Source organism: Medicago truncatula, chromosome 1 (assembly GCF_003473485.1).
Source record: "Medicago truncatula cultivar Jemalong A17 chromosome 1, MtrunA17r5.0-ANR, whole genome shotgun sequence".
NCBI classification, from domain to species: domain Eukaryota; kingdom Viridiplantae; phylum Streptophyta; class Magnoliopsida; order Fabales; family Fabaceae; genus Medicago; species Medicago truncatula.
In genome coordinates this window covers 41,382,404-41,395,001 of record NC_053042.1, presented here as the reverse complement: position 1 = coordinate 41,395,001, position 12,598 = coordinate 41,382,404, and the positions used below count along the sequence as shown (strand labels likewise).

At 32.5% G+C, this 12,598-nt stretch overlaps 2 protein-coding genes across 3 annotated transcripts; both read left to right on the top strand.

Moving 5' to 3' along the window:
* The first annotated feature begins 2,887 nt into the window (after positions 1 to 2,887).
* Positions 2,888 to 7,013, top strand: LOC25484696 (protein GLUTELIN PRECURSOR ACCUMULATION 3). 2 transcript variants are annotated; one of them, XM_013613616.3, is made up of 9 exons: positions 2,888 to 3,303; positions 3,766 to 4,296; positions 4,475 to 4,540; positions 5,015 to 5,181; positions 5,315 to 5,474; positions 5,619 to 5,712; positions 5,783 to 6,183; positions 6,292 to 6,396; positions 6,476 to 7,013. In XM_013613616.3, the coding sequence occupies exons 1-9, from the start codon at positions 3,172 to 3,174 to the stop codon at positions 6,746 to 6,748; spliced, it is 1,929 nt and encodes a 642-aa protein (XP_013469070.2). In that variant the 5' UTR covers positions 2,888 to 3,171; the 3' UTR covers positions 6,749 to 7,013. The 2 variants fall into 2 exon arrangements, with proteins under 2 accessions (XP_013469070.2, XP_024638726.2); XM_024782958.2 differs by having other exon boundaries at positions 5,312 to 5,474.
* Positions 7,014 to 7,328: 315 nt separating this feature from the next.
* LOC112418628 (uncharacterized) lies at positions 7,329 to 8,177 on the top strand. The gene is made up of 2 exons (XM_024775064.1): positions 7,329 to 7,826; positions 7,875 to 8,177. Exons 1-2 carry the CDS (start codon positions 7,329 to 7,331, stop codon positions 8,175 to 8,177), a joined length of 801 nt encoding a protein of 266 aa, XP_024630832.1.
* The last annotated feature ends 4,421 nt before the right edge of the window (positions 8,178 to 12,598 follow it).

Sequence of the window (12,598 nt, the reverse complement as noted above, 5' to 3'; positions counted from 1 at the left end):
TGCAAATATCCCCCTAAAGTTTTGCACTTATGTGCAAAATGCCCCCCAAACTTAAAAATTTATATTATTTTTTTCTTAAAAACAAACAATTAATAGTTAAATATTAAAACTAACTATTAATTTTGGAATTTGGAAAAACTACATGCATATATACATCAAAATAGGCTCCAAAATAGGAAAAAATATGTATTTTTTGAAGTGAAAATAATGGGATGATTTGTAAATTAATATTGGGGGTTGTGTAGTTTAAATGGTTTGAGCAAATTGTTGAAGGAATTGGAGGAGTTAAAAGACTAAGATGGTGAAGGAGAAAATATAAATATAAATTTGATTATTAATTTGTTTATAAACCTCTAAAAATAATAATTTGACTATTAAAAATAATCATTATTGTCACTTTAAAAATACACATTTTTCCCTATTTTGATGTATATATGTATGTAGTTTTTCCAAACTCTAAAATTAATAGTTAGCTTTAATATTTAACTATTAATTGTTTGTTTTTAAGAAAAAAATAATATAAATTTTTAAGTTTGGGGGGCATTTTGCACATAAGTGCAAAACTTCAGGGAGTTATTTGCAAAACGTCATGTTCACTAACAGAAAAATTTGACGGAGGAAGTAAATTGACTAACGTTGTGAAATTTCAGGGGGGTAATTGACTCGTGTATTATATATAAAGGATCCATATCCATTTATATATTGGAATTTTTTTTTTAAAAGAATATTTTGAAAAATGTTAATGAATACTCACAAAACATTGATAAAAAAATTAAAATAAATAAGTTTTTATCAAAAAGTGAATACTTATCGTTAAGACAAAAGTAATACTCCCTCCGTCCCTAATTATAAGACCCTTTTGAGAATTTTTTTTGTCCCTTTTTATAAGACCCCTTTGTTATTTTCAACTACATTAATTATTTCTTTACATACATGCCCCGATTTATTATACATCTTTTTCTTCAATCAACAATAAATAACATGTTGAAAACATAAACTAACATTTTTCTTAAAGGATAAAATTGTAAAAACAATAGTGATTACAAACAACTTTAATACAAATATCCACTATTTTAATTTTCGTGATTTTGGCAAAAGGGTCTTATATATAGGGACGGAGGGAGTAACTTTTATGGATTTTTCTATCATGTGCAAATTTGCATATATTAAGAAGTTTAAAATATAAATTTTATATTGAAACTTGCACGTTTAATATTAAATACTATTTAAAACTTTTGAATATATAATTATTGTTTTCCAAGAAAAAATTACAACTATTAGTTATTTTAACACGTGCAATGTTGCACATGTTAGACAAACCCAACTTTTATTTTTAATACAAAGTTTCTTTTAATAATTTTTTTAACTAATCTCCTCACACGTCAGCAAAATTTATATATATATAAAAATAACAAAGGGGTATATATATATATATATAAAAAAAAAAACAATTGATAAATTTTATAAAAAAAAAAATGAATTTTAATGTTTCAATGTGTTGGTAACACAATTCTTATTATAAACTTTTCATTTTAATTTTTTTTTGACAAAAATAACCGATATTCATTCATTTAAATTGACAGAGTACATTGATACAATACAAATTCAAATTCGCTAAAAATAAAAAGGATGAATCTGTGAACAAACTCACAACATCCATGTTAATAGCATAAAACGGCAAAGTACATATGACTACAAATATGACTATATTCATGTATCCAGAATACTCATGTCTCCGGATCTGCAACGTTGACGATGCCAAAGTCATTGTTATTGATCGGATCTGCACTTGCTCAAAGCTAATCTTTCAACCTGAATCAAATAAACACCGCACTAAGACAGAAAATAAAAAACACACCGCACAAAGACAGGAAATCAAAACAAACAGAGTCGTTCAGAGACGACGAAATCACAAAAACAAACGAAAGAAAACAGAGAATATGTGAAATCACTTATTCAATTAGGATAGAAAGAAAAATAATTGGAACGGATGATTTTTGCATCAAAATTGATCATAAATCACCCCTCTAAAAAGAAGAAGAAAAGGGTGACGGCTAGAGTTTCATTTTAATCTTAAGACATTTGTTAGTAGGGGTGGGAATAGGCCAGGTCAGGCCAGGCTTTGATAGGCCTGAGCCTGGCCTACGAAAAAATTTACAAGTCTGAGCCTGGCCTGTGGCCTATTATAGGCCGTTTTTCTTGGCCTGGCCTGACCTATTTAAAAGCCTGGACTGGCCTGAAAGCCTATTTACAGGCCTACTTCATATTAAGGTCATCAAATAATTCATTTGGCCTACTAAATAAGCTAAACATGCCTTAAAGCCTACTTAAAAGCCTATTTAACTACAAGTAAATTTTAACTGGATTAAAGCCTACTTAAAAGCCTATAACAACAAAGCCTATTTAGGGACTAATAGATAGGGAAAAAGATGTTTATATTTTTAATGTATGCAATTATTTTAATATAAAAAATAATTTTTAATAAATAAGTATTAATAGGCCGGCCTATTAGACTTAACAGGCTTTTCTGAAAGCCTAAGCCTGGCCTATTTAACTAAACAGGCTTTTTAAAAAGCCTAAGCCTAGCCTATCTACTAAACAGGCCAGGCCAGGCCAGGCCAAAACAGGCCAGGCCGTAGGCCCCTGTAGGCCAGCCTGGCCTATTCCCAACCCTATTTGTTAGCATTGTCTACATATAAAAAAAAAACTTAAAGTTCATGCTAACTCGTGTCTTTAAGACACATGATAAGGCTTCTACGAGTAGTACGTATTTATCGTAAAAAAATGTAATTATAGAAAGTTTAAGAAATAAATTTGCACAATTTCAATTAATATAATAATGTGGTTTTGACAACAACCATCTTGTGTTGCTGTTGGTTGGCAGTGATTTAGACTTGAAAGCGCCCATCTTTTCATGTCTATTGATACTGATAGTTGATAGTATACATACATCACTTCCTTTCTTCATCTCTTCTTTCTTTTTTGACTCTCTTTAATTTCTCTCTTGTTATTATTTCATCGTTGTCAAGCACTCTCTTCGAGTATTCAAATATTCAACTCATTCAACTCTCTTCTTACCACATTCACAATCACAGCAGAGTCTCTTCTTAAACAAAGAGAGAGAGAGAGAGAGAGAGAGAGAGAGAGAGAGAGAACAAATACATATTATACATGGAGTCTCTTCTTGCTGAAACTCCTAAGAAGAAAGCAATGTGGCTCTATCCTAAGGTTTTAGGTTTTAATCCTTCTCAAAGATGGGGTCACTCTGCTTGCTTCTCTGGAAGACTTATGTATATTTTTGGGGTATGAAATATTATTATTATTATCATTCAAAAAAAATATTATTTCTGAATATATACACACTGTGTTTAATGTTGTCTTCTGAAATTTTCACAAGTTTATTACTTCTTTGGAGTTCTGTCATTTTCAGAATTTTCATTCTCGTTATATGATTAATATTTTCATAAATTCTTAGTACAGTAGTACTTGTTGTCTTCAACTTCTATCTTTGGTTAATAACCAAAACACTTTCTTTTCTCAATTTTAGTTTTTTCCTAATTTCTCTCAGCACACATATTACTTCTAGACAAATCAACTCAATTCATTTTTCTTTCTCTAATTAGTGCGACAATATGTTTTTTGTTTCCAATCATATTTTTGCTTTCTTAATATAGAAAAAAATAATTAAATACTCACATTTTCATTTCATTTATTTTTTATGATAAAGTAACAAAACGTTACTAATTTGATTTAATTTAATTTTAGGGATGTTGTGGAGGATTGCATTTTAGTGATGTACTATGTTTGGACCTTGACAAAATGGAATGGAGCAAGGTTACTACAACAGGTGAAAAGCCAGGTCCTAGAGATAGCCATAGTGCTGTTCTTGTAGGACACAAAATGATAGTTTTTGGTGGTACAAATGGTTTCAAGAAAGTGAATGAAACTCATATACTTGATCTTTACACAAAAGAATGGATTAAGCCTAAATGTGAAGGGATACCACCTTCACCAAGGGAAAGTCACACTGCTACTCTTGTTGGTGGTGAAAGACTAGTGATTTTTGGTGGTAGTGGAGAAGGTGATGCAAATTATTTAAATGATTTGCATATTTTAGACCTTAGAACTATGAGATGGAGTTCTTTTCCTGAGGTTAAAGGTGATTTGCCTGTTCCTAGAGATAGTCATTGTACTCTAGCTATTGGGAATAAGCTTATTGTGTATGGTGGAGATAGTGGTGATCAGTATCATGGTGATGTTAGTTTGCTTGATATGGAAACAATGACTTGGACTAGGGTATTGATTAATTTCTCTCTCAATCTTATAATTTGTTCATATGGAAATGGAACCTAGTGACCAAAAATCAGTATTTTCAGTATAATAAATTTGTTTTATTTTATTTTATTTTTAAAAAAATTTGTTTGAGTTTTCAAACAAAAATAATGAGTTTGTTTGATTTTTTTTCTTTTGACAGTTGAAAAATCAAGGTTCTTCACCAGGAGTCAGGGCAGGTCATGCAGCTGTAAATGTTGGAACTAAGGCAAGTGAATTTACTCATTCAGTATGAAATATAAGCAAATTTAACTATTTTCACTGTATTTTATGACGTCGTTCCTAAAATACTCCTAAATTCGTATATATTTTTATTTTCCAATGTTCCTAGAACAAATTCCTATAAATAACACTTTTGAGAAATGCACATGTGTTTAATTTTTATATGAACAAGAAGTTAATCGAATACTTAACTAAATTTCGTAATAAGTGTGCGATTGCGTAAAAAAAAATTGTGAAGCTAGTTACATGGTCCGTCTAGCCAAAAGTTCGTTGTTGGATTAATTCCCTAGCTCGCTTCTCTCAACTCATTAATCCAAATGCGAACCTATGGTTGGAGGAACTACAAAGGCATGAGAGGATGATAACCTTTTTTCACGAACAATTAGAGTCATTATTTACTTATGCTATTTATGGTACTTTTTTTACACTTACCACTTACTCTTGTGATGATTAATCTCAGGTATACATCATTGGAGGGGTCGGAGATAAACGTTATTGCAACGACATTTGGGTGTTTGACATACACACTTGTTTATGGTCTCAACTTGATATACATGGTCAACAGCCACAAGGACGGTTTTCTCATACCGCTGTTGTTGCAGACACCGATATTGTTATATATGGCGGGTAGGTTTCCCCAAGAAATTAGCCTTATCCTATTCCTTAGCCTTTTTTTTTTGTATAGACAAATGTTCGTAAGTTAGTGGTAATGTTAGTTTCCAGGGTCTCATTCTAATAGACCACCTTTGACATGTAGCAGGTGTGGGGAAGATGAACGTCCTCTGAATGAATTGTTAGTATTGCAGCTTGCAGCAGAGTATCCAAATGGGCATAACAACTTATCGAGTTGTAAAGTCTTCGGAAGTTATTGGAATCAAGAAAAGAAGACCAACCTGGGAGGCGGAGTAGACACCAACACGGTAAAAGAAAATACTAATATGCTAACCTTTTGTCTTAACAAAGCTCTCTTAAAATGCTTTATGTTGTTTCAAATAACAACTGGTACTTGTTCACTATTATAGCATGCCTTTGATAAAAAGAACTAACAATGTGTTTTGGACCAGAAAATTTCGCGTGTCGGGAATAATGTGGAAGTCTTAGGAAAATTGGGTTATGGAGTTGCATTAGAAAAAGTGCAACCATATCAATTTGATTCAGGTAGGTTTAAGACTCTTTCACGCGTAAAAGAGACTCGAGAATTCGACTTAAAATTTATAATGTTATGCAGGAACTTCACAACAGAAGAGGAGGAGAATTGCTGCTACAAAGGTGTGGGATGTTGACTCAGAACAAGAAGAACATTCTCTTTCCCTGTCTCAGCATTCATCTCCATCTCAATCTGATCAAGAACAGACTCCAGGTCAAAAACCAAATGCTTCTGCCATGGATTCTCAGCGATATCGCCGAGTCAAACTCGTCAATAAAACTCCAAGCACTTGTCAACTTGACAATTTCTCGAGTAACAAGAGATTTCTGAAGAATTGCACACAAATAAGTCAACAAGATCTTCATGTAATGGATCAACAACCAAAGCAAGAACAATATCTACATGTTGGTGAAGATAAAAAAGGAGCTCGACTCCAAGCTTTAGAACCGAAGCCTGCTGGACGCGGGCACAGTCAACACCTGGTAGATCCTTTGCTTTCGAAATTCAAATTCTCACCATGATGAAATTTTCTTCTTTTTTGTTGTTTAATCTCGGTTACTTATTTTTTAACTCTTGATTTTGAATCCTAGATTGGTACTGAAGTTCTTGGCAAAATTGATGGAGCCTTTGATTCAGGTTTTCTAATGACTGCAGTAGTGAATGGAAGACTTTTCAGAGGAGTTTTGTTTGCACCGGTAAGCTTTTGAAATTCGCTTGCGACATTTTTTAGTTATATAGTACTACGATTTATGTAACAAATGAATAATCTATCAGGGAGCAGGAGTAGCTGAGCCAAATTGTTTGTTTCCATCAAGTCAGCCTCTCATGAACTCAAATCATGTGGATAATTCGAGGAATTCAGAGAAAGTAACTATCAGTTCATGTTTAGAGCCGTGCTATGCCCTAAAGCAACCACTACATGCTCGACCGTCTCCAATCATAAAAGGAACCAATACGGTGTCCTTACCCGGAGAACATAAAATCAGGAGTGACTTACAAGGCTTGGCTTTAACACTAGGAGGTCCTGCAAGTGGAAATAATGCTTGAACCTTAGGGGGAAATATTGAGGAGGTTAATAAGGTTTATGTAATTGCTCTGTATTTGAATGGATGTGTTTGTAGGATCAACCATGAGTTATGTAGTATTGTGTTTATTTTTCTCTCTTTTCGGAATAAGTCGTATCTGCCCACAATACAACGGTAACATAGATATTTATATGTTTGTATCAACAAGACAATTCCATGTTTATGATGAAGAGCTTGGAGAAAATTACAAAATATTCAAAATGTCCTTAGGTTGGAACATTTGATTATGATGTGATGGGAATCTTTATTTGGATAGGTTTTTATGTAAACTTTGTTAAGAGTAAAACTAGTTAATCTGATATTAATACTAATTGGTCAAATGCATTAGAAGCTCGAGCATAAAGACTACTAGGGTTAACAGAACAGTTTATTTTTTCGACTTGGTGAACTAAAGTACAAATTTCTATAGTGAAAATCATGTATTTTTTGGTGTCTGAAGACTCTTTATAAACGATTGATTCTAATAAAGACATGTACATTCCACAACACACATACATATATTCATTAAATTCAGTCCAAAAACAAAAGTATGGCGTTGGCGGATGTTGGTAGACAGAGGTGGGTTGTGGTATAGGGTTTTAGTTGTCAGGTATGGCGAGTTAGGTGGCAGGTTGGGGGCCGGAGAGTTTCATTGTTGGTGGTCGGAGGTGAGTCGTCTTAGGGTGAGGGATGGAGATGGTGGTAGCGGCTGGTTTGAGGATCAGGTGAGGAGAGTTGATGATGGGGCTGATACTTCGTTTTGGTCTGATAGGTGGTTAGGGGAGGTTCCTCTTTGTGTGAGACTTAGTCGGTTGTTTGAGTTAACAGAGAATAAGACTATGTATGTGGCAGACTTGCTCTCTGTTGATTCGGAGCGGTGGGGGGAAGTGTGGAGGTGGAGACGTAGGTTATGGCAGTGGGAGGAGGGGTTGCTAGAGGAGTGTAGGGCTTTACTTCTTGATGTTTCCTTGAATCCTAATGTTGTAGATAGTTGGGTGTGGCTTCCAGACCCATCTAGTGGATACATAGTTCGAGGTGCATATAGTTTGTTAGTCTCTCAGGTACCTTAGGCCGTAGACTATGCTTTGGATTTGGTGTGGCACAAACAGGTTCCCTTGAAGGTTTCCGTTTTTGCGTGGAGGCTCCTTCGTGACCGTTTATCGACAAGGACGAATTTGATTTCTAGACGGGTGCTATCGCCTGACATGTCCTCGTGCGTTGCTGGTTGTGGTCATCCTGAATCGGCACAACACCTTTTTTTATTGTGTGATACCTTTGGTTCGCTGTGGCATTTGGTGCGAGATTGGATTGGATGCTATGGGGTGGACGCAGATAATATTTTCGATCATTTTTTACAGTTCACTCATTTGACAGGTGGTGGTGTTCTGCTAGACGTTCTTTTATGCAACTAATATGGCTTCTATGTGTCTGGGTTGTTTGGAATGAACATAATAATCGTCTGTTTAATCATGTTGTTACCCCCATCCCTTGTTTACTTGATAAGGTTAAGTTGATGTCTTTAGGTTGGCTGAAAGCTAAAAAAGCTACCTTTGTTTTTGGAACTCAGCAGTGGTGGTCAAGCCCTCTTGTTTGTTTGGATATTGGCTAATGTTTTTCTGTTGTATCTTATTTGTAACCGTTGTAACTCTTAGTTTCTGAGGTAGTTGCAAAAGGCACACCTTATACGTTTGAGACTGCCCTATTTCGTATATAATTCTATTGAGGTGCTTAGAAAAAAGTATATCACATTTCATGTTTCTTTTGTGAGTAAAAATCTCTTACATAGTCTCGTACTACATAAGTAGCCTGCCTTAATTTGTTTGTTTTGGTGGTAGCCCACAACAACAACTCAATGTTCCCTAACATCATTACATAATCAATGATTTGCAATTAAGACCCAACTCTAGTCTTAAAAAGTGTTTAATTAACTGAAGAACGGTGGAAGATAATGGAACTTCAATACAATGAATCTCTCTTCACTAGTGAGTAGTGAGGCTCCTTTTAATCCAAATTAGGTGCTTTCTGTCTTATTATATGATCATATTCATTCATTCAATTGAGCTCTATAGTATAGTATAGTATATATATTTGATGTGATTTAGCCTACTACAGGTACAATGTGGAGGCCTAACAGTTGAAAATAGTCACATGCTAATGCTTTCTTGCTTGGAATAGTAGGGTTAGGGTATACAGTGGTTAAAGTGAGATAAGATAAAATAAAAGTGCATCAAGTGTCAAGTGTCAACTTAAACAGTAACAACCACGTTGTAAGTGACACAAACCAAAGGGTAAATAAATAAATAAATACAAAACATATACATGCACACCACATAATATATTACCCATCCATGTGCTTTCTTGATTGATTTCTCTTCTCTCTTTCTCAATCAAAATGATAATTTAAAAGTGTTACTGGTGATGATAGCTAGAAATACGGAGAGAGCAGAAAAACAGTACTAGCAAATATTATTATTACTACATTATTACATAATATAGTATATAGTATATAGTATTAGTATTGGTAGTTGTTGAAATTCTCGTTGAAATGAAGCACAGGCACAGAACTGGTGTGTGATACAGAAACGTGGTACGAAGGATTTTAAGAGGAGTGTAGTGTAGTGAGGTGGGTCAGTGGGCCTTCAAAGTTAAGGATTTACACAACAGAAAATTTCCCCCCGTGTATCCCGCGGGATACTGCACTCCTATATATCTAATCCTAATCTAATCTATATAACTTTTATTTATGCAAAAAAATTAAATCTAATCTAAAATACTATAGTATAGTACTATTATACAGTCAAATAACCTTTTTCAATTATTTTTTATTTGATAAAATAATTTTGTTTTTTATTTGAGTTTCTTTTCATAATGTGAATTTTTGCCTTTTCTTGGCTTTGCTATTATGTTTCTTTTGAATATATTGCACTTTATTCTTTTCATTTTTTCATACTTCGATCTTCTTTCTAAACTCTTACTCTACTGTCATTCTAAAAGAAAATTATTTCTCCCTTTATTTCTTACTTTGATCTTCTTTCTGAATTTTTATTTTACCTTCTCTCTACTGTTATTTTGTTTGCTATTTGTTTTTAAATAAATTAAGAAAATGGTTAATGTTTTTTTCTTTTTTAAAATAAATTCACATTATTTTTTTCTATTTTGAAATATTATTTTATCTTTTTTTTACCCCACAATAAAACGTTAAATATAAACAATCATAATCAACGCCTTTTTTCTAGGGTATGAATCCACACCCTCGTATGTTTTATTCAAGATAGGTAAATCATATTCAAAACACTCTTAGACAATAAATATGGATGCATACATAGATTTGACACATTGTGAAAGATTAATTTCTTATGTTAAACCCAACTTTCATTGCACCACACACAAAAAAAAAAAAATTGTCTTGCAGCAATTAACACATTTTTATTTTACTTTTTTGTTTTCATAAATGTGAATAGATAAAAAAAAATCATAATAACAGACATCCCCACTCTATATATTAAATATCAAAATTCCTTCCTTAAAAAAATATTAAAATTCCTCATGTATTGATGGTATTAAAAAAAAATCCATATTTAATTTATTATGAGTCAAAAAAAGAATCATTGAAAAACATAATTTTTTTCCCTTTTATGATATTAATAGTTATAAAAATAGTTTTGGAAAAGTGACATTTTTTTTAAAAAAAAAAAAAAAAAACTTAATTAATTCTGAAATTAAAATCACACTTAGATTTGGAATGTGACTGGAGTAGACGAGGGCCCTGGTTGGATGCAAATGGGCCACGCTAGGTTGTTGTCAATAGTCCAATCTGCTTATTTGTGGAATTACTAGTGTACCTACTGTATACAAGTTCGAATATTAATTATGAGACTAATTACTATGGTGTAAGACGAATTATTAGAGTGGATTCAAAATGTGAAATATTGATGCATATTTCTCGGAGAGATACAACAAGTTTGGGATTGAAAGGTGAGGAGGTGAGAGTAATAGGTTGATTTTTAGTTATAGTGTTTCTATGGTTATGCGGTTTTCTTCCTTGCTCACTCTTTTTATTACATTCATATGATATGCATCCACTTTTTCAGACGAGACTCTAATATCACATTGATCTGGATCCTCACATATTATAAGATTAGTTGCTGATGTTACTTTTGGAGATGCATTGGGTTTGCTATCAATTATTGAATGAATGTGGGAATTGGATTTGAAGGAAGTCATTTTCTCTTTTGATTCTAAAGGCGTTTTGGACTCTTTTAATTCATTCATAAGTGCGTTACCACACCAAGTTAAGACCCATATTGCTCATAATCTTGCAAGGTGGTCATATATCATACAAATGCGTGACTGTTAGATAAATGTGTGTTATTTAAACAACTATTTATATAATACTTAAATTTATAAATAAAAGTATGTATTTATATAGCAACTGAAGTTTATTGAGAGTTGTCTATCATTAGATATGTTTTATGAAAGGAGATTTTGATATTTATTGGATCCATTTGATTGACCTCGTCAGAAAGGAAAAAGTTTTTGTCATTAAATTGATTAATATGATGATTTATGTTTTACCCATCCATTTATTATCCCCGGTTAGAGTGACCCTTCTCCAACTCTTTGAAAAATCAACACCTTTGTGAAAATTTGAATATTAAATAATTAATTCAATGATTTTTTTTTTTTATGAATTTTGATTTTTTTATTAGATAATTTTGTAATGTAGTTAAACTACCATGTTAGAGTAAATTATGTTCACACTTTAAAAAAAAATTAAGGTTAAAGTGTACTTTTCCCCCCTTAACTTTCAAAAACTTGCAATTTTGGCTCCCTAAATATAGAAACCACAATTTTGGCCCCTAAGATTTAGCCCCTTTGCATCTTTGGTCTTTTTGATCAATTTTGACTTATTCAACGCCTACGTGGTAGGCCACGTGTGTAATTAATTAATTAAAAAAATTTAAAAACCAAAAAATCAATTTTTAAATTAAAAAAATAAAAAAAATAAAAAAAATTGTTGTTTTGATACTTAGGAGGCCAAAATTGCAAAATTAATTCTTTTTATTACCTGTTATTTAAGATTAGAATTATAGGCTTGCCACCAAAACTTTAGAAACGGCTCTGCTTAAGTGACATTGCTGCTATGTTAGATGTCTTTATCAACTCATAATCTTAAAATTGTTTGTCTTAGTTTTCGACGACACCTGTCTAAAAAAACACACTAATCATACATGCTTTATTTTGGCATCAGATTTATAATCACATGTCTACCTTTGTATAATTGCATCTATTGTGATTTTTTATTTTTTTTGCCAAATTAAAAAATTTAAGTTTATGTGTTCACTAGAAAACGATTAAGTTTCTCAAATAATTCTCAAAGAGCAGCAATATTGGGAACTTATTTAAATTTGAACTCTAATTGCTATTTTTATTATTGATGAGCAATATTGTATTTTTATTAATAAAAATATGAAAGTATTGTTGAATAGTGGTGGTAAATGGTAGTGGTGGTATAGTAATGACAATGAGTGAGTGAAGGGAAAGAGAAATTCGAAAAATGGGGGGAGTGATGTGTGATTGATTGAATGTGTGAGTGATTGATTTATTGTTAGTTTTTTAAGATTGAGTTGAGTGGTTGAATGAACATGAAGATGATAAAGAAAGGGGCCCTGAGAGTGAGGTGTTGTACGTAAAAGAAAGAGTGAGGGAGAGAGGGAGATGCTTTTTTCATTTACTTGAATTGAATTGAAATGAAAGGCAAATAATAACACAAATACTACATAACAGTGGTGGCAATCATGTTGACAAGACCACTGCACCTCTTTTATGCAGA